The sequence below is a fragment of the Carcharodon carcharias genome, chromosome 11, assembly GCF_017639515.1.
Source record: "Carcharodon carcharias isolate sCarCar2 chromosome 11, sCarCar2.pri, whole genome shotgun sequence".
Taxonomy (NCBI): domain Eukaryota; kingdom Metazoa; phylum Chordata; class Chondrichthyes; order Lamniformes; family Lamnidae; genus Carcharodon; species Carcharodon carcharias.
Window position 1 is genome coordinate 43,815,360 of NC_054477.1, and position 21,924 is coordinate 43,837,283.

The 21,924-nt window shown below is 42.7% G+C and overlaps 1 protein-coding gene across 6 annotated transcripts in view; it reads right to left on the reverse strand.

The window, feature by feature from the left end:
* Positions 1-21,924, reverse strand: part of LOC121284064 (protein furry homolog) — a 520,851-nt gene that overhangs the window by 295,435 nt on the left and 203,492 nt on the right. For all 6 annotated transcript variants that reach the window (XR_005944426.1, XM_041199077.1, XM_041199078.1 and 3 more), the window contains exons 11-14: positions 20,379-20,480; positions 12,810-12,913; positions 3,017-3,125; positions 876-962 (exon numbers count right to left, since the gene is read on the reverse strand). Coding sequence is in view for 5 of the 6 variants with exons in the window: in XM_041199077.1 (XP_041055011.1) it covers positions 876-962; positions 3,017-3,125; positions 12,810-12,913; positions 20,379-20,480 (402 nt within the window). In the remaining variant the exon portion in view is untranslated. The remainder of the gene's footprint in view (positions 1-875; positions 963-3,016; positions 3,126-12,809; positions 12,914-20,378; positions 20,481-21,924) is intronic.

A 21,924-nucleotide genomic window follows, 5' to 3' on the forward strand; every position in this document is an offset into this window, starting at 1 on the left:
TTAGTCATAATTTAAATATTAAGACACATTTTCGTAAAACACCTAACAATAAAGCCAAAAAAGATAGTTGACTTGGGGTGAATAGGCATTTTTAAGAAAGAGCTGGCTCAACTGAAATGAGGGACCAAGGGTAAAAGAAATAGTTTCACACCACTGGAGCGGCCCTGCGTGAGCAGCCAGCAGCTCCTTGGATATAGCCTTCTGGTGGAAGGCTGGGGCGAAGCCATTGGTGTCAGAGGCTCCATGCCCAAATGAAGCAGCTGCTAGGATGAAAGGCTATAGCTGTGGCCAACCTTCCACACCCTATGTATTTATCAGCTATGGGCCTCTTCATTCTCAACTTTGAGGCATCCTTGCGAATAACCTTTTGCCTCAGCAGTGCCCACCTCTCCCAGTGGGTCTACTGGCTGGCCTGTGCTGCAAATCCTCTGATCAGTCCTCCTGCCATGCTTAGTAAGGCCTCCTGCCATGCTTAGTAAGGCAGCAAATGCAGAGACTGACAGTTAGGAGGTCATGTCCTAGGTGGATGCGCGAGGGGCGGGGAGGCGCCTGACCACACACACAGGATCGGGCCTCTATAATCATTCCAAGGGCAGAGTCCTGACACCTGTTGGAAAATTCAGCCCATGTTGTCCAGTTTGGGATAAGCATCAGGGGAAGGAACTGGTGTTTTGGTCCATATATGGTGCATTTAATTTTCCAATTATTCAACCTGAGGAAGTTCTATCTCATTGCAACTTGATGCCAGCTAGGCAGTCTGACAAAATGCAGCGGGTTGTGGAACCAAGGATTTTGATGGTGCCTCTCTCTCAATTACATACATTTATAATTAAGAAAATTAAGAAAAGAATATAGTGAAAGAAAGCAATAAGTACCTCAGGATTTAAACTGAAGGTCTTTGGTGACTTTCCAACACTAAGGAGGTCAAATATGATTTCCTTCATAGCAAAATCTAGTCGCTCCTGATAAGTGAAAAAATATTTCTTAAATTGCTTTAAAATCAAACATATTTTGCAAGTGTTTGCAGAAACACACAAGAAACAAAATTTACAAGAAAAATACACGTATGTAAACATCTCACAATATGGAAATGTAAACAGAAAATGCTGGACGTACTCAACAGGTATGGCAGTATCAACATTTTCTGTTTTTATTTCAGATTTCCAACATCAGCATTATTTTGCTTTTGTAGGTTATGAAGAAAGATTATTTGCAGTACTTATACAAAAACCTTGCTGGGCTGCCGGGGGAGGTGAAACTTGTCTTGGGCAAAATGGGTAATAGCACATTAGTAGACTATTTTTCACTCCAACAATTCTCTTTTACATTGGAAATGAATATCAGGCAGAATGTAAAATGGGTTACCAATTTGCTACTGCCCTAGGCAGATATCATCCCAATAGGTCTCAGTGGAATCTCTACAATGTATGTGCTAAAATAGCTATGAGAAATTAATTTTCAGGATAATGTAGTCTTATGATACTTAAAAGTATGTAACCTGCTCCAAGAATCTCAAAGGTGCAGTCGCCATTTTGTTACATAAATGCAGATCCTTATCTTGAGGTTTTGAGTTAATGGGAGAATCCAATTAATAATTAGATTTTAAGTGGAATGGAAGAAATTGATTCTTTCCGTTCAATTTTACCCGTGTAACTCTGTGCTCCTAGTACTACTGTGGTTTCATTCAAATTTGCACCCAAAGCTATGCGCATGAGCTAACTTGGGAAATTTGGTTGCAAACAGTGCACTTCCTTTTGAAACCACATAAAACCCACCAGTAGCCATTCACATCTAAACGATGTTCATATCAGAAAATATAGTCATGTTACTTGCGTTACAATGCCATTTTTACTTCACTTTTGAATTCTATTTCCTGCTAATACATTTGCTTTGTGCTCTTCACCCAATCACCTGCCAGAAATAAACTAGTTAGATGATATCATTTGGTGAGAATGGTTATAAACTAGAGTAGAAAAAAAAACAGCTGCTGCAAAACCAAAACAAAAAAGGTACATTTTAAGGTTTAGTCAGTAAAATCAGTGTCCAATGCTTCATTTCTGTGGCCAAGATTTAATGCAGAGACAGCAGCTCTACGCACTGGCTGGAAAGTTGGGGGCGAGCCTGCCTCCACTAGCTCTAGAAGCCACAGCCAGATTTTACTGTCACCGGGCAAGTTGTTGCCTAAGGTTGTGGCTTCAGCCACCCGAGGCAGGATGGCCTGGCAATCAGATGGCCAGCAGTTCTTCAGTCCCACCAGCGCCATTAAGTGCAGTGGCAACTGCTGGAACTGCAGTCAGTATCTAGCAAGGAACATCATTGCAGACCAGAGAAATAGGAAAGCAGGGCGGGTTCACCAGGGTGAGTTTGGCAGGTCCTGGTGGGGGGGCATTGATCAGGAGGCCAGTGAGACACGATCAAGCAGAGACAGTCCTTTCCACTGGCAGTGCCTAAACAGAAGGTCCCCACCCCAAAAAGCCTGCAGTCTGACTGCCAGGGTATACCTGGGAACTCCTGCTGGTGGTAAAATGCTAGGGGTGATGGGAAAAGGCCTTTAGGTGCCCAATAATTGGCCAATTAAGGGACCCCATTGGCCCACGGATGGACAGACTGCCGAATACCTCCTGCCGATCTGCTCTTGCAGCAGGAGGTGGGGTGTGGGAGTGAGACATAAAATTCCAGTCTGTAATTCAGTATACATGTGGGGAGTTCTGCCTGACCAAACTTCAATGTGAACAGCCGTATGGTACCTGACAAGCTCTTTGTTAATATTTTAACATGCAAAACACATATCTTGCCAAATTCTTTTCCTGCTGTAACCATTTGCACTTTTTAAAAAATGCTGCAATTGTTAAATATTTATATATTAGGGTTATTAACATATTATTATAATATAGTATAATAGTAAGAATGGTTCATGCATTGTGTTTTTATTTATTTAAACCTACTCTGTCAAAGAGCTATTTCAAGAATGAAGTAAAAGTAATACATATAGTAATTTCTGGAATCTTTCCTATACCTGTGCAATGAACTGTATGATTTTCACAAAAATATTGAGAGGCATATCCCTCGGTACCACGCTGCGAGATCCTTTGGGGAAAAGTGTTGTGGTAATGCTTCCAAGTCGACTATAAAAGAAAGACACTGATGGTTGACTGAATACTCTTCTCTATGGAAAATGATGAAAGTGTTGCTGCAGATTTAATCACACTGACAATGAATGACTACATTTGTTCAATTTTAATAAACATTAATTAGTCATGAGAACTAATTGCTTTAAATCGATCAAACACTTCTCTCCCTTGAGCAACAACTTATAATGATTTACAGACAACTGTTGTGAAATGCAGTCATAGAAAAGGACATTGCATTAAAATTTGAGTATTTTGCTATTGAGTAAAGGATCATTAAAATCTAGAATTGCAATTTTCTCTTGAAAACAATGGGATGTGTTAATTTTTAATTTAATTTTTTCTTTATTCTTTTTCAGGATATGGGTTTCATTGGTTAGGCCAGAAATTGCTGCCCATCCCTAACTGACTTGAGAAGATTGTGGTGAGCGGCCTGCAGACCATGTGATGTAGGTATAATGAAAGTGCTGTGAGGGAGGAAATTCTAGGATTTTGACCCAGCATCAGGAGCAGCAACATAGTTCCAAGTCAGGATGGTGTGAGACTTGGAGGGAAACTTGCAGGTAGTGATGTTCTCATACATCTGCTGCCCTTGTCCTTCGAGGTGGTAGAGGTCACGGATTTGGAAGGTGCTGTCGAAGGAGCCTTGCTGAGTTGCTGCAGCACATCTTGCAGATGATATACACCACTGTTACTGTGCGTCGGTGGTGGAGGGAGTGAATATTTAAGGTGGTAGATGGGTTGCCAATCAAACTGGCTGTTTTGTCCTGGATGGTGTCGAGCTTCTTGAGCGTTGTTGGAGCTGCACTCATCCAGACAAATGGAGAATATTTCATTACATTCCTGATTTGTGCCTTGTAGATGGTGGTCAGGCTTTGGGGAGTCAAGAGGTGAGTTACTCGTCGCAAGATTCCCAGCCTCTGACCTGCTCTTGTAGCTACAGTATTTATATGGCTGATCCAGTTCAGTTTCTGGTCAATGGTAACCCCATGATGTTAATATTTTGGTCCAACTAAAAATCTGAGGGAATGTGGGGTTCGGTAACTTTCAATAGAAATGCACTTTAACACTCTCAAATAGAACATCAACCACTTCACTGGTATCACTGAAAACAAAATGCTTATGCAAAAATGGAAGAAGGGCAATTTTTAAAAAGTTGTTGTCACTGCATAGATCCTGGAGTCACTGGCAACTGCTGTATTTCGGAAAAATAAGTGTCCTTTTCCTAGGGTGGCAGGGGTTGGGTAAAAAAAGTTCCAAGTATACAAAGGAGGTCAAAAATGATGGCATATCATGGAAAGACTGAACATAAGAGGTATTTTTATGAATCGGCAGGGACCTCTGTCTCCCAGCAGCGTAAACCATAAATTTGGGTTAACTATTTGGTAATTTCAGGTACTTTGGACAGATTTTTACTACCTTAGTCCCTGCCGCAATGGCAGGAACCCAACTCCCCAATTTGCATGCCTTGTGGTTACTCTTTCCCATAGCAAATGAATTAGCAGCTGGGGGCCGGGTTCCTTGACCAATCAGGGAGGGTGGGTGGGATGCGGTGGTTAATGCTGCCACGAATACTCTCTGTTTAGAGGGTGGGGTTTACAGTGGCAGTACTGTTTGGTGGAAAACATTCATTTTGAAGGAGCAAAGAACAAGAGCATGGATACAAGACATAGAAAGGCTGAAACCAGACAATGGACTTGTCCGAGTAGGTCATAATCAAGCAGTGAAGAGACAAAGAGAAGTCCAGCTTGAAGTTTCTAAATTGGTGTGCAGCAGCAGTGTTGTGCCAAGGATCCAGTTCCAGAAAAGGTTCAGTGATCTCATGAGTCAAGTGAGTCTCGTGCAACTCTCAACTGGCAGCCATCACTCTCTCATCTCCCTTGAATTGCCCTGCACGGCACTCTGTTGGCCGATACATTCATTCCTTCTCTTCAGGATTCTCCTCAAATCTCTCATCTCAATCGACAGCATTCACACTGACCTGTAATCTACGGCTCCTCCCATTCCCATTCCTCAGTCACCCTCCTTAAATGTCAACCCTCTATCATCAGAAATCATTTAACTTCCCACACAGCTAACTCTCTTCCCCTTCTCATTCCAGGAAAAGAGAACCCATAACTCCAGGAAGAGGCTGGGATTGGAGCTGCAATCATGGTGACCTGACATCTATGGAGGAGGAAGCCTGGAGATTGGCAGGATGACAGCAATACAAGCCATTGCCAATGGAGAGATTGGGGTGGCCCATGGACCTGCGGCTGGATTTTACAGGTGCCATGATCCCCACCCCTACCCCGGCTTAAAAGGTGGGAGGAAGCTTGCATAGCAGAAGAACGGCTGCCCCGCAGTCATTAAATGGGAAATTGGCTGTTAATAGATTTTGAGTGGCATTTCTGCCTCTCAAAGTCAGGAAGTCTTACCTCAGAGAGCTGCCAGCCAACAGAGAAGCTGTGGTCATTGCTGGTACTGCACTCCTGACTTGAGGAGGTGTTCAGTGTAGAATTGGGACTTGCTCAGTGTTTGTGGGTCTCACTGGGGCCCGTCAAAAGGGGTAGGAGGCCAAGGTTTGAGAGGCCATGGGAGGAGTGGAATCTGTGGAGTAACAGCTTGGGTGGGGGCGTGAGGGGGGGGGGGGGGGTGCTGCGGAGAGCAGGCTCTCATAGAGACCCTTTAAGGAGGGATCTCAACCAGCCTGCATGGTGAAACTTGCTAAGCTCGCCACTTGGTGTGGACCTCTCTCACCATTGGTTAAATCCTGGTGGCAGCAGGATGAGTTTCTTAAGTGGGCATTAAGGGCTTCAGTTGGCTGCTGGGTCACACAACGCAAACTCAACCACTGGTAAAATTGATGGCCAGGCCATTGCAAACCCACTGGTGGGGGGAATGTAAAATCCAGCCCCAGGAGACAGCGTTAGATATCACAAAGCCATATTCAGAGAGATAGCATTGGAGAGTCCCCATTGGAGGGTACAGGACATTTCAAGCTCTGCTCAGCTAGACACGGATGCTGAGCCTCAGGGGACATGAACTTGTGCAGCAGCATCTGTCAGAATTTTCCAAGGCACAGAAATAAAGGAGTCCATCCCTAGCATAATTGCTTTATATGTCTCTGGCATTGAAAATGTGGCTCACCTCAGGGAGAGCCATGTACAGACCACCGAGTGCATGCTGGCCCACAACAACAGCCTTGTCACTCTGGCTGCCACATTGGAAATCATCAAAGAAATCAGCCTTGCTGGTTGAATACCCCATACAAATGTAGTCAAGCGCTCTTATGCTCACGGTTAGCAGGGAAGTGCAGGAAGCCCCAAGAGGGAAGATGGAAAATGGGCTGCTGACAGTGGGAGTTCTTCTCAAGATGATTGCACTCATCAAATTTTCCCTCCCTGAATCTGACAGAGACACACAAGCTATTTCCTGCCCCTATGACCAAGTCTGCCCCTGCACAGGTGCAGATGGGTCTTTATTTGGCAAGGCCCACATGACTCCAAAGCCCAGAGAATGTTCACTGCAGGTTCCTCATGTGTCAGAGCAAGGAAATGAACATCCCTGCCTCTAGTTCTGCTGAACTACAGGGATAGCACCATGTAGAAGTAATAAAAATTGTACATGGAAAATGTCAAAATAAATCACTTGGGCCTGAATTTTTCCCGCATTGGGCAGGCCCGGCAGGGGTGGTCGCAGAGCCGACCGCTGCCCACAAATCGGCTCTGTGCTACCGTTTTACGTGGGGGCCCAATTAAGGCCCGTCCAGTGTAAGATGCGAGCGGTAGCGCTCAGCGCTACCTGTGCGGGCAGGGGGAGGAGGGAGAGTCGGGGCCAGCGCTCTTTTGTGCATGCGTGTGAAAGAGCGCTTCAAGCTCCCTGAGGCACAGAGCTGCCTCAGGAAGATTGAAGCGCTTTTGAAATAAATAAATGGAATAAAAATTTAATTAAACATATCCCCTCATGTGATTATGCCATATGAGATGAGACATGCTTTTATATTTCAGAATTTTTAAAATTTGATTCATAAAAGCTTTAGGAAACTTCATCCCGCTCGTGGATGAGGTTTCCTAAAACATATAAAGGCCGCTTGGCCGTAGGGTTGGACGGGCAACGTAAAGTTGATCTTAATTACTTCCTTAATGCCTTAATAGGCCTTTTAAATATCGGCGGGTGTGCAGCAGACTCCGGTGTGCGCCCGCCAAATGAAACATCGTGGGACTCAAGCCCGATGTCATCAGCCGTCATTTTACGCACCAGCGTGTCGGGCTCACCCCCGCACACTGACTGAAAAATCCTGGCCTTGGTTGCTTACTCATTAGTGTGACATTGACTTTCTTTATTTGAATGAAGGCATGAGTTTTTGCAAGTTACTTATTGTCATGGCATCTACTTTGTTGGATCCCCCAATGACCCAGGCCAGTTAAATGGCCGTGAATGGCCTGAGCTGCATTGATGAGGGGGTAAGGCTCTAAAAGCGATGGGTGGGTGCCCATCTGGAGGAAGAAGGTTTGCTGTTGGGGGAGTGGGGTGGGGGGTTGTTTTCATAGAGGTCATGATGGAATGATTTAAATGCTGCAACTGCTGTTCTCAATTGCAGCCTGCTGGCAACACTTCAAGAGGCTCCTATTTCTCTTCCTCAGAGAATGCCAGGTGCCTTTGGCCCTCATCTGACACAAGCTCCAGCCCTTTCTGTAGTGCCAGGATGTGCAGGGCATAGCACAGAACAATTATCAGGGAGACCTTTGCTGCAACATATTGAAAGGCCTCTCCAGAACAGTCAAGGCAATGGAGCTTCATTTTGAGCAAGCAAATGGTATGCTCTCTTCTGGCCCAAGTGGCAATAAAGCTCCGGTTGTACCTTGCCTTTTTCTCCTTAGTAAGGTTCCTCACTAGAATCATCAAACAGGTCTTGAGTGGGCAGCCCCTGACCTCAGGAGCCAACCGCTGAAGCTGTCTGGTGGAGAGAGGAGCTATGCAACCTGAGATTGTCAAAGGATGAATGTAATGGCACCTCCCAGGATGCTTAGTGCGCACTTGCATTTTTCTCATGCAATGGTCCCATTCCAGTTGCACATTGAAGGAATGGAATCCCTTCTGTTTGACAAAAGTGCCTGGCTGTTCTGATGGTGCATGATTTCCACATGGAATATAGTCTACAATCCCTGGACCTGTGGAAAGAAAAGGAAAGCAAGGCTGACAGCCCGCTGGATTTGGCGAGCCTCATCACTCAAAGTTAATGTAGCTGGAAACCTTCACAAACAAAACAATGATCATCTGGCTGAAGCAGGTGTGGGCTGTAGATTGCAAGATCCTTTTTATGTCAGCAGCTGAGCCTTGGAAGGATGCAGGCATGAAGAAATTGAGGGCTGTGATCACCTTGACAGTAAAGGAAATGGGTTGTCACCTGTTCCTCATGTCTGGGGGTCTGTTTCCAAGAGTCTTACAGAGGTTGTGACCACCTGCCACGAGAGCTGAAGATTTTAGAGGTGCAGCTGTTCAGAGATCTTGAGGAAACTGAACTTTGGCCTAAATATTTCCTTGGGGTGCTGCCCTCTATCCATTTCCTCTGTTTCATCCAGCTGCATGTGGCTGTAGAGAATGCAGCAGCTACTAGTGCTGTTGGAGTTGCTCCCCCTGCTGAGCTACAGGACATTGCACTTCCTCTTTAGAGGTCCAGCCAACTTCCGAATATGTGAACCCCAAATCCCAGGTAAGTCTCACAGACATTAAGGTGAGATGATGCTCAGAAATATTCAAGGCACTTGAAGAAGGTTGCACCAAGTTGCTAGCCCCAATGAAATCAGCAAGCCGATTTGAAGGATCTGCTCATGCCAGCACAAGCCTTTCACTGAGGCTGACAATGGGCTTGCTGACTCCAGCCTTTATTCTGCTCACCTCATGTTAGTTTCACTCTTCAATGACTTCCCACTGTGCACTGATCTTCTTTAACCTGCTGAATTGCAGTGTGGGACTCATGTGCTGTTGGGGAAGAGCAATTCCATGTTTAAAAAGGCTCTCAACTGCCTTTTAAACTACCTAATTTGGCTTACTGCGAGGTTTACGGGGGGTTCTCTGTTGCATTCACAAGCTACCCCAGGCAAAGCCAGAAACATGCAGAGATCACATTGGGAACCCAGCCCAATGTCAATTTCTGTGACTTTCCCACCCCTCTCACTGCTGAATTTGCCTCCCACAATGTAGCTGGGAAAATTCTGCCCTGTGTGCTAGAATTTCTGGTTTTAGCTTGCAATCAAGAGCACAGACGCATAAGATTACCCACATAGTGCTAATGACTTGGAACTGTCAGGAAGTCAGTAAGAATTTACTTTACTTGAAAAGACATTGTAAGACAGTATGAACATGGGCATAAAGGAAAGCATCCACTGTTATATGTACAGACAAAAAAGTACTGTACTGACACACAAACATTGCTAAGGATGTAACAATTAAAGGAGTAGAAGTGAGAGTTGTAGAGTTACATAAATTGCATTATAGATGCTAGCTGGAAAAGACAATGTACACCTGGTAAGAATTACCCACTTACAGTCTTAACATTCTAATGCATAAAGCACAAGACACAAAATAGTAAATCACAGCATGGAAAAGGTGGTGTACTGTAAGATGTGAAATAACTCATTCCATGGAAGAAAATAATATTTCAGCTATTTGGGAAGAAGAGTTTGAAAACTGTTAAAACTGCAAAGATTAGAAGGGAGTGCAGAGCTACTGGTATGTGCTATATTGGGGTAATGGATATCTGCAACTTGCTTCCCCGAAAAGCTGTTGAGGCGAGATCAAATGAAAATTTCTAAACTGGGATTGATATATTTTTGTTAACTAAGGGCACTAAAGGATATGAAAAAAAGATGGGTGAATTGAATTAAGATACTGGTCAACCATGACCTAAATGAATGATGGAACAGATTTGAGGGGGGTGAATGGACTGCTTCCGTTACTGTAATCAAATATTTATGTTACAAAGTGTTCATACACACAACCAAATGTAAGTACACCTATTAACAATACAGTACCAATACAGTCTGATTCTGTGATCATAATGCCTCATCTTCTTATGTCATGGAGCGAAATAAATCAAGTATGACACATGGCTGAAAAGTATCACCTGGAGGGGAACTCAAGTTCAGGAGAAGGCTTGGAAGAATCCCAGAAGAGAGCCAGCAGCTTGGATGAGATGCGGGAGAACAGCGTGAAAACAGTGTGTGGGAGGATCTGGGACATGAAAGATGCCTGGAGCTGCAAGAGGCTTAAGGAAAGCCTGAAACTTGTGGGTGAGTTCAGAATCCAAAATTGTCCTGTGGGAAAAGTTAATTTGGGGTAGAACTTGAAGATTGAAAGAGGCCTGGCAGTTTGACACCTGGAGCAGGAGTGAGGCCACCTGGAGTAAAGCTTAGAACCTAGAGGAGGGTTGAAGATGGAGGTGGATTGTGGAGAGCTTGTGCCTTGGAGGAGAGTCTCAAGGCAACTTGGGGACCTGGAGAAGCTCAGGAAGAGCTCAGAACCTCACCAGCTTTGGGAGAGCTTGAAGACAAGAGAATATAGGCAGTGTAAAAGAAGAATTTGAAGGTTTAGACCTGGAGGATGCGTAGAAATGGAGATTTTATTCATGATGAATCATGGCCTGCTTCAAATCTCTTGGAGAATCGTTACAATGAGGGAGAGAATTTGAAACTTCACAAATGTCCATGTTTTATGCTAACTCAGCTCATGAGCATTTTATGGCGATGGGATCCTATGGCAGTGCTATGCATAGAAGAGGATAGGATAAGCTAGTTATTATTAATGTAATTGACAGTTCTGTGTCGCTCCATATGTGACAGTAGTGACCTTGCACAACTGGTATTGGGGACTGTTTCTGAAAGCAATGAGCCCATAACAATCAGAAAAGAGTACTTTTGCTGTTGATACAGATCCATCAGCTAGATGCAAATGGAGAAAGCAGCAGTCTGCCACTTGATTATGTAGTCACCTGGGGAGGTGGTGGCATAGTGGTATTGTCACTGGATTAATAATACAGCGCTCCAGGGTAATACTCTAGGGGCCTGGGTTTGAATCCCACCATGACAGATGATGAAATTTGAATCCAAATAAAAAAAATCTAGAATAAGTCTAATGATGACCATTAAACAACCATTGTCTGAAGAAGAGTTATAAAGACTCGAAACGTCAACTCTTTTTCTCTCTCCACAGATGCTGTCAAACCTGCTGTGTTTTTCCAGCATTTTCGGTTTTTGTTTCATGAAACCACTGCCGATTGTCATAAAAACCCATCTAGTTCACTAATGTCCTTTAGGGAAGGAAATCTGCCAGCCACTCATTTCTCAAGGCCAATTAGGGATGGGCGATACATGCTGGCATGGCCAGTAATGCCCCCATCTCATGAACAAATGAAAGAAACCTACCAGCGCTACTCCAACAATTAAAGGAGAGTTTAATTGTGGTGCATATGCAAAAGCAATATGACAATCACCAATAAAACATATCAAATATCTATCCATAAACACTGAAAAATGTATTAAAGTCGATTTAACTCAAATTAATATACATATGGCATGCTTTCATTGTGCAGAAAAGGTAAATTTTTCCAAACCCTATGCCTTGTGAGCAGCGGGTAGTGGCAACATTTATTGGAAAATCACAGGAAATGAAGTCACAATATACATTTAAACAGCCTGCTACATGCAAGGCCTTACTGATGGCACAGTGATTCAGAAAGCGTTGCCTCAGATGCCAAAAGACAATGGAAGTATCTCATACCTTTTGTGTGGGTGTCTGAAAGGTCTTTGTGACATAGGCCTGAATTTTTCAGTCGGCGGGCAGGCTCGGCGGGGGTGGGTGGGGCGGTCACGGAGTCGAGTGCCGCCTGCGATAGGCTCCGTGCTGCCATTTTACGCAGGCGAGCCAATTAGGACCCACCCAGCGTAAGACGTGACCCGTGGTGTTCAGCGCTCCCTGGCCGGGCGGGAGAGTCAGGGCCAGCGCTTTTTCGTGCATTTGCGCAAAAGAGAGCTTCAGTCTCCCTGGGGCAAGGAGCTGCCTCAGGGAGATTGAATCGCTATTAAAATAATTAAATAAATGAAAAAAAAATTAATTAAACTGTGTCACATGAGATGGGACATGTTTTTATATTTCACAAAACTTTTTATTTGATTCATAAAAGCTTTAGGAAACCTCATCCCGCTCGTGGATGAGGTTTCCTAAAAAACGTAAAGACCGCTTGGCCTTTTCACCTGCTCTCCAACCTTAAGGCTGGACAGGCAGTGTTAACAATGACACTAATTAATTCGTTAAAAGCCTTCATAAGCCATGAATGATCTTATTATGGTACTAAAGGCAAAATGGCCTTTTTCCCTTTTAATACCCTTTATACTGATAGCAAAACAAAACATGAATAAATTGACCTTCAGCACTTTCTAATTAGGATAAAGTTTTCCTTACTGATTACTATGTTTAGTTACAATTGGCAGGGAGAAGCCCTGATTTTATCCTAAACTGCCAGGTGAGAACATGAGGTCAATAGAGAGTAGAATCAAACAGAGTGCAAAGCAGGTATTTGACCCAAGCCTGCTCTTTCCCGGGCAGATCACGTTGATATCATGGATGAAGAAAAATATACCCAAGATCTTTAAAAACTGGCACATTCATCATGGTTCCTTAATAAGGGTAGATTTCTATTACCTCTGTGTCACGTTATTACTTTCACATTTGATCCTTATCATGTAGACCCACAATAGTCTGTACAGTGATTCAAGTGCAACACGAGCCATCTTGGGATCTTTATTCTATAAGAAAAAAGATAAAGTCATTAAGTTGTTTACCTATATATGTTACTAAAAATCCTGATTTGAAATAAGCTTGGTGTGCATGGCTGAATACCACAACAGACAATTTATCCATGAAGAAATGAGAGTGCCATGGATTAAAACTTTGTTAACAAAGAGTAATTACATGAGTGCTGTTTGATCCTTGTGTGTGTTTTACTTTCCTGGTCACTGCTCATTGGTTACGTAATACAATGGTATGTGAAATGAGTGAAAACACTGGACTCAAGCACCATGAAAATACCTGCAGCTTGCAGGATTGGGAACAGTCATCCTGGTAAGCTCAACCAATCCGAATAACTCCAGGGTTGCAGGAGAAACCAAGCCAAACAATAATGAGGAGCTCCGACTGGACAAATCATGAGAAAGAGCAAGCAGCATAAGTAGCACGGATTCCAGTTTGATAGATTACAACTTCGGCAAAGTATTTAACTTAGAATTTGGTAGGTGATAGAATTTGGGGTCGTGAGTGAAAAGGTGCTGTTCTGGTCATTTACAAGACAAGGAGTGTCTGAGAGAGGGAATGGCGAGACCTGAGAGCTGAGGTCTGGAGGCATTAATTAGGTAAGCAGATAGATGATTACTGGTGGGTGTACGTACGCCACATGGACTGCAGCAGTTCAAGAAGGCAGCTCACAAATGTAACTGGGGATTAGCAATAAATTCTGGCCAAACGAGCAAAACCCACATCCCATGAATGAATAAAAAAGGGGCGAGTTTTACGTTTTTTTCTCTAAACTCAGGCAGTAGTTTAAAGTATGACTGGGAAGATTTAAATACTGTATTAAATTTATAACTTAACTAGTTATACTACTTACTGTAACTACAAATAATCATTGAGCAATATTTCAAAACTTGAAACCATATTTAGTTAAGTAAAATACAATAGAAATGGCAGGGCTGGTGATGTGCTGCAGCTGTAGCATGTTGGTATGGTGGACACTAGTGTGACCCACAGCAACCACAACTGCAGTGTGTCTGCAGCTTTAGGGATGGCTTGAAGTTGATGAACTAGAGTCTGTGTTTCTGATACTGTGGTGAATCAGGGAGGGAGAAAGTTACCTGGACACTTTGTTCGAGGAGGCAGACACACTCCTTATGTTAAATACTTCAGATATGGTCCATGGAAGTGCAAGTGAGACAAGTATGAGGACCCACAATGTAGCAATGGAGGAGCTTCAGCCCTTGAACTTGTCTGACAGATTCAAGGTTCTTGAGGCCTGTGTGGACAAGAGCAGGGACTGCAGGAAGTAAGACCAAACTGACCACAGCACCATGGTACTGGGGCCCATATAAGTTGGGGGCATAAAAAGGAATGTAGTATTATGGAATAATATAGTTAGGTGGATACTGTCCTCTGCAGTCGAAAGCGTGAGTCCCAACCATTTGTGTTGCCTGCCTGTTGCCAGGTTAAGGACATTTCCGTGGGGCTGGGGAAGAACTTAGAGTGGGAGGAGAGGGATCCAGTTGTGAGGTCCACGTGGGTAACAATAACTTAGGCAGGACAATGAAAGAGGCTCTGCAAAGGGAGTATGAGCAGCAAGTGGCCCAGAACCACAACGAAAATAATCTCTGCATTACTACCTGAGCCACGAGCAAATTGGCATAGGGTATATAAGATGAGAGAGTTGAATGCATGGCTCAAAGATTGGTGTGAGAGAAATTGGTATCAATTCATGAAGCACTGGCACCAGTAATGAGGAAAGAAGCTTTACTGCTTCAGTTGAATCATGCAGGGACCAATGTTCTTGCAAATCAAGGGGGATGGGTTCAGGGTTCATTTTGAAAGTTAAAGAGAAAGGAAGAGTCAATAGTGCAAGGTAGTAATATGAGTAATGATAACTAGAGTACAACAGGAAATAACAGAGCATGAAAACACCAACAAATACAGTCAGAGTAGGGAAAAATGGTAAAAAGACAAAATTAAAGACTCTTTATCCGAATGAAGGCAGCATTCATACCAAAATGGACGATTTGATGGAACAAATAGAAACGAACAAGTATGATTTGATAAACATTACAGAGATGTGCATGCATGTGAGCAAGGCTGGGAACTGAATATTCAAGGGTATCTGACATTTCAAAAGGATGGGAAGAAAGGAAAGGTGAGATAGCTCTATTAATAAAGGATGAGATCAGTCAGGTAACGAGAAGTGATCTTCACTCAGAAGATCGTGATGTAGCATTGGTTTGGGTGGAGATAAAAAAATAGCAAGGGAAAGTTACTGATGGGAGTAGTTTATAGCCTCCCGAATAATAGCTACACTATAGGACAAAGTATAAATTAATAAATAACGAGGGCTTGTAAGAAATGTACTGCAATAATTGGTGCTGATTTCAATCTTCATATAGCTTGGACAAATCAAATTGGCGAAAGTAGCCTGGAGGATGAGTTCATAGAGTGTATTTGGAACAGTTTCTTAGAACAATACATGATGGAGCCAACCAGGAAACAGGCTATTTTAGAATTGGTAATGTGTATTGAGACAAGGCAAGGCCTCTAGGCAAGAGTGATCATAAGATGACTGAATTTGCATTCAGTTTGGGTGAGGAACTTGGATCTGAAATAATGTCTGAAACTTAAAATAAAGACAATTTCAAGGGTAAGAGGGCAGAGGTAGCTACAGTGCACTGGAAAAATAGGTTAAAAGGTAAGACGGTAGATACGAAGTAGCAGACACTGAAGGGGATGTTTTATAATACTCAAGATCTGTTCCATTGGGAAAGAAAGGCTATATAAGAATGAATCATCTGTGGCTAACTAAGGGAGTTAAGGGTGCTATCAAATTGAAAGAAAAGGGATACAATGCTGCAAAACTAGTGTTAGGCCAGAGGATTGGGAACATTTTAGAAACCAGCAAAGGAAGACTATAAAAAAAAGGGAGAAATTAGAATATGAGAGTAAACTAGTAAGAAATATAAAAATGGACAAAAAGAATTTCTACAAGTATACAAAAAGGAAGACAGCATCTAAAGTAAACATTAGTCCCTTAGAAGATGAGACTGGGGAATTAATAATGAGAAACAAGGAAATGGCAAAGACTTTGAACAAGTATTTTGTATCTCCCTTCATGGCAGAAGGCACAAAGAGCATCCCTAAAATAGTAAAAAAAAATCAAGGAGCAAAAGGGAGGGAGGAACTTAAACCATTCACAATCATTAAAGAAAAGGCTGACAAATCCCCTGGATCTGAAGGCCTGAACCCTAGGGTTTTAAATGAATCCATAAATAAGGAAACAGTAGCAGAATATAGAGAAAATCATAATGCAATTGAGCATCTTAAAATGGTTTTATGAAGGGAAATAGCGTTTGACAAATTTATTTGTTTTTTAGAGGACGTAACAAGCAGGGTGGATAATGGGAAACTGGTAGATGTCTTGTATTTGGATTTTCAAACAGCATTTGATAAGGTGCCACATAAAAGGTTACGATACAAGATAAGGGTTCATGGTTTTGGGGATAATATATTGACAGAACTAACTTAGTGGAAACTTAGTTAGGAAAAATGGGTCATTTCAAGATTGGCAAACTGTAACTAGTGGAGTGTAACAGAGATCAGTGTTGGGGCCTCAACAATTTATAATCTATATTAATGATCTAGATGAGGGGATGGATTGTAGTGTGGCCAAATTTGCTGATAATACTAAAATTGATGGGAAAGCAATTTATGTGGAGGACATAATTCAGCAAAGGAGGACCAAGGGATTGATTAAGAAGAGGAAAATAGAATATGAGAGTAAGCTTGCAAGGAATATAAAAACTGACTGTAAAAGTTTCTATAGGTAAACAGGGGAATTTATAATGGGGAGCAAACAAATGGCTGACCAACTAAATACATATTTTGGTTCTGTCTTCACAAGGAGAGCACTAATAACATACCAGAAATGTTGGGGAATACAGGATTTAGTGAGAAGGAGGAACTGAAAGAAATCAGTATTAGTAGGGAAATGGTGTTGGGGAAATTGATGGGATTGAAGGCCGATAATTCCCCGGGGCCTGATAACCTACAACCCAGAGTACTTAAGGAAGTGGCCCTAGAAATAGTGGATGGATTGGTGGTCATCTCCCGAGATTCTATAGACTCTGGAACAGTTCCTACAGATTGGAGAGTAGCTAATGTAACTCCACTATTTAAAAAGGGAGGCAGAGAGAAAACAGGGAATTATAGACCAGTCAGCCTGACGTCGGTAGTGGGAAAAATTCTAGAGTCCATTATAAAAGATTTAAAAGTTGAGCACCTGGAAAACATTGGCAGAATCGGACAAAGTCAGCATGGATTTATGAAAGGGAAATCATGCTTGACAAATCTACTGGAATTTTTCGAGGATGTAACTAGTAGAGTTGATAAAGGGGAGCCAGTGAATGTGGTTTATTTGGACTTTCAGAAGGCTTTCAACAAAGTTCCACATAAGAGATTGGTGTGTAAAATTAAAGCACATGGGATTGGGGGTAGTGTATTGAGATGGATAGAAAACTGGTTGGCAGACAGGAAATAAAGAGTAGGAATAAACGGGTCTTTTTCCAAATGGCAGACAGTGACTAGTGGGGTACCGCAGGGATCAGTGCTGGGACCCCAGTTATTCACAATATATATTAATGATTTAGATGAGGGAATTAAATGTAATATCTCCAAATTTGCAGATCACACAAAGCTGGATGGGAGGGTGAGCTGTGAGGAGGATGCAGAGATGCTTCAGTGTGGTTTGGACAAGCTGAGTGAATGGGCAAATGCACGGCAGATGCAGTATAATGTGGATAAATGTGAGGTTATCCATTTTGGTAGCAAAATAGGAAAAGATTATTATCTGAATGGCTATAAATTGAGAGAGGGGAATGTGCAACGAAACCTGGGTGTCCACCAGTCGCTGAAGGTAAGCATGCAGATGTAGCAGGCGGTAAAGAAGGCAAAAGGTATGGTGGCCTTCATAGTCAGAGGATTTGAGTACAGGAACAGGGTTGTCTTGCTGCAATTGTACAATGCCTTGGTGAGACTGCACCTGGAATATAGTGGTCTCCTTATCTGAGGAAGGATGTACTTGCTATAGAGGGAGTGCAGCGAAGGTTTACCCAACTGATTCCAGGGATGGTGAGACTGACATATGAGGAGAGATTAAGTCAATTAGGATTATATTCGCTGGAGTTCAGAAGCATGAAGGGGATCTCATAGGAACCTATAAAATTCTAACAAGACTAGACAGGGTAGATGCAGGAAGGATGTTCCCGATGGTGGGGGAGTCCAGAACCAGGGGTCACAGTCTGAGGATATTGGGTAGACCATTTAGGACTGAGTTAGGAGAAATTTCTTCACCCAGAGAGTGGTGAGCCTATGGAATTTGTTACCACAGAAAGTAGTTGAGACCAAAACACTATGTTTTCAAGAAGGAGTTAGATATAGCTCGTGGGGTGAAAGGGATCAAAGGATATGGGGAGAAAGCGGGAGCAGGCTATTGAGTTGGATGATCAGCCATGATCATAATGAATGGTGGAGCAGGCTTGAAGGGACAAATGGCCTCCTCCTAGTTTCTATGTTTCTATAAAGAGCCCTCAAAAGGAAAGGGATATAGATAGGTTAAGTGAGTGGGCAAAAATTTGGCAGATGGAAGTATAAGGTGAGAAAATGTGAGGTTATTCACTTTTGTAGGAAGAATAGAAAAGCAGAATATTATTCAAATGGAAAGACAACAGAATGCTGCAATACAGAGGAATCTGAGTGTCCTCATACATGAATCACAAAAAGCTAGCATGTAGATACAGCAAGTAATTAGGAAGACAAATGGAATGTTGGTCTTTATTGAAAGGGAGATTGATTATAAAATTAAGGAAGTCTTGTTCTGGCTGTACAAGGCATTGGTGAGACCAGATCTAGAGTACTGGGTACAGTTTTGGTCTCCTTATTTAAGGAGGGATATAGTTACATTGGAGGCATTTCAGAGAATATTCACTAGTTGATTACTGGGATGAAGGGGTTGTTTTATGAGGAAAGGTTGAGCAGGTTAGGTCTATATTCATTGGAATTTAGATGAGAGGCAATCTTATTGAAACATAATGTAAGATTCTGAGGGGGCTTGACAGGGTAGACGCTGAGAAGATGTTTCCCCTCAAGGAGGAATCTCGGACTAGGGTGTACTGATTCAGAATAAGGCAGAGGTGAGGAGGAATTTCTTCTCTCAGAGAGTTGTGAATCTTTGGAAGTCTTCACCCAAGAGAGCAGCAGAGACTGGGTCACTGAATATATTCAAGATGAGTTAAACAAGAATTTTGATCTACACGGGAATTGAGGGCAGGTAGGAAAGCGGAGGTGAGGGCATGATCATATCAACCATGATCTTAATGAATGGTGGAGCAGAATGGCCTACTCCTGCTCCTATTTATGTTCTTATGTTCTTACTCAACCACACTGGATGGCGAGCAGGGGCAGGTATGCTGCATTTTGTTGTGAGAGTCAATATTCTCAACAATCACTGTGAGGGCCAAAGTACTGCTTGCAACTGCTGGTCAAAAACCTAGGAGCTGCACTAACATGTGCACTTTCATGCCAGAATTCCAAATTTTAGTGAAAAATGAAGACCACAAAATTGTGCACTGATTGCCGACTGATATCTGTCAAGTAAAAATGCATATGAACTACATTTTCCTGCATTGTATATTAGTGTATTAAAACAATATCGCCATGATTAGAGCTGTGACTAGCTTGTGATTTCTACTGAACATTGTACAAAGTTCATTACTTCAGACTGCACTAGCTCTACACAATATTACATGAGGCTTGAGCCAGAAATCTTTACAAAGGCGGTGGCCCCATGCACCCAGCTGAGAAGTCAGCGGTAACCCACCTTAGCCAGGCCAGAAAGCCACGGCCAGGTTTTATGGTAATCAGGCTGTTAAGAACTTGATGTTGTGACTTCCGGCCCTATGTGGGAGGATGTCAAGCCTCAATAGCTACCAGCCAATCGCATGGCCAGTAGTTCTCCAGTCCCGGCAGCGCCACCAGGAGCTGTGGCCACTATTAGGATCGCAGCAGTCCCCCGTGAGGTGCAGTGATGGAAGCCGGATGGGTGCCTGAACTGGAGGAACCCTCAACATCCTCCACTACCGCAACAAGGCAGCAGCCATAATTTACCTGGCAGCCTCGCCATATGGCCTTTGCACACCACCCCTCCACCCCCAGCCTCCTGCTGATAAAATTCTAGCTTTGGGTGGGGGGGGGGGGGTAGGCAACAAGAATGGCTCCTCCTGCCGTATCACCCAATTTTGCACCCTTCCCACCTGCCAGCTTGTTCCCAGAGCAGTGAGCTGGTGGGGGTTGGGGGGAATGTAAAGAAGTTTTGGAGTTTTATGCAAGCTATATGTGAAGTATAAAACAAAGTACATCCTGGGAGTCACTGCACAGGCCCATAAAGAATCAAGTGAAAAGTGTTTTACTGACTTTGAGATTGGATAAACAGTTGTTCAGGAAGATATGCCATCGAATAAGAAAAAATTGCTTCTGGCTGACACAGAGAAGGCAGGTTACCAAAGGGAACAAAGCCTATGGAATAAACAAAGAAAAATATTAAAAATAATTTGCATATGTAAATGGATGGAGGACATCTTTCATATTCTCAAGAGTCACCAAAGTGCTTCACAACAAGATCCCACAAAAAAACAATGAGATGAATGGTCTCAGTTAGCTAATCCATTTACTGATGTTAGTTAGTTAAGTGATGGATGTTGGACAGGACTAGAGTTGTCAGTGTTGCCTGGACACACTGGACATGTCAACAGATCAGCTTCTGCCTCCAAATACCTCACCTCCACATGTGCCACTGGTCACTGACACATCCATCTGTACAGCTTTTCCAGAATAATTGGGAAGTAAACAGACTCTTCGTTAACAGTTGAATAATTCTTGACTGTCAGTCAAACAACCCATTTTTCCCCATCTCCAATATAAATGTAAATATCAAAGACAATGAAGAAATACACAATTTTTACATTAATGATTTGGACTTTGGAATCAAAAACAATTTCTACATTTGTGGATGACACCAAATTGGAGGTATAGTCAATACTGAGAAGGACTGCAACAAATTACAGGAGGACATTAACAAACTTGCAGAGTGGGCAAATAGTTGGGCAAATTAACCTCAACACAGGTAAGTGTGAAGTAACACATTTTGTTTGAAGAATAGGGAGGTCAGTTATTACTTGAATTGTGCAAGTCTAGATGACATAGAGGAACAAAGGGATCTCAGAGTACAGGTACACCAATCACTAATAGCTGTGGCTCAGGTTAGCAAGGTCATAAAAAAAAAAGCAAACCAAGCACTAGGCTTTATTTCTAGAGGGATAGAGTTGAAAAATAGGGAAGTTATGCTAAACCTGTATTAAACCTTGGTTAGATAACACTTCAGAATACTGTGTGCCATTCTGGTCCCTTATTATCGAAAGAATATAGAAGTACTAGAAAGAGTGCAGGGAAGGTTTACAAGGAATGTATGAGTATACACATCCAGAAAGGATTAACAGGCTGGGTCTCTTTTCTCTTGATAACAGAAAGCTGAAGGGTGACCTGGTATAAGTATTTAAAATTAATGAGAGGTTTTGAGAGTGTCAATGCAGAGAGAATGTTTCTATTTGTGGGTAAGAATGTAATTAGAAGCTATCAATATAAGGCAGTCACTAAGAAATCCAATTTGGAATTCAGAAGAAATTTCTTTACCATAAGAGTGGTGAGAATATGGAATTTGTTACCCCAGTGAGTGGTTGAACCAAATAGTATAGCTGAATGGCCTGTTTCTATGCTGTATAAAATATAAAATCTTATGTCAATCTTTCGATGCCCTGATGGGTCTTCTACTAAGTTGTTTGCAGCAGTACCTGAGAGATTGATGCTGGAGATTTCAGGACAATCAGGAGGATTAGCAACTTTACCCGGGACATAAGGACAACTCTCTGTGCTTCATCATGTAATGTCACAGATCTCATATGTC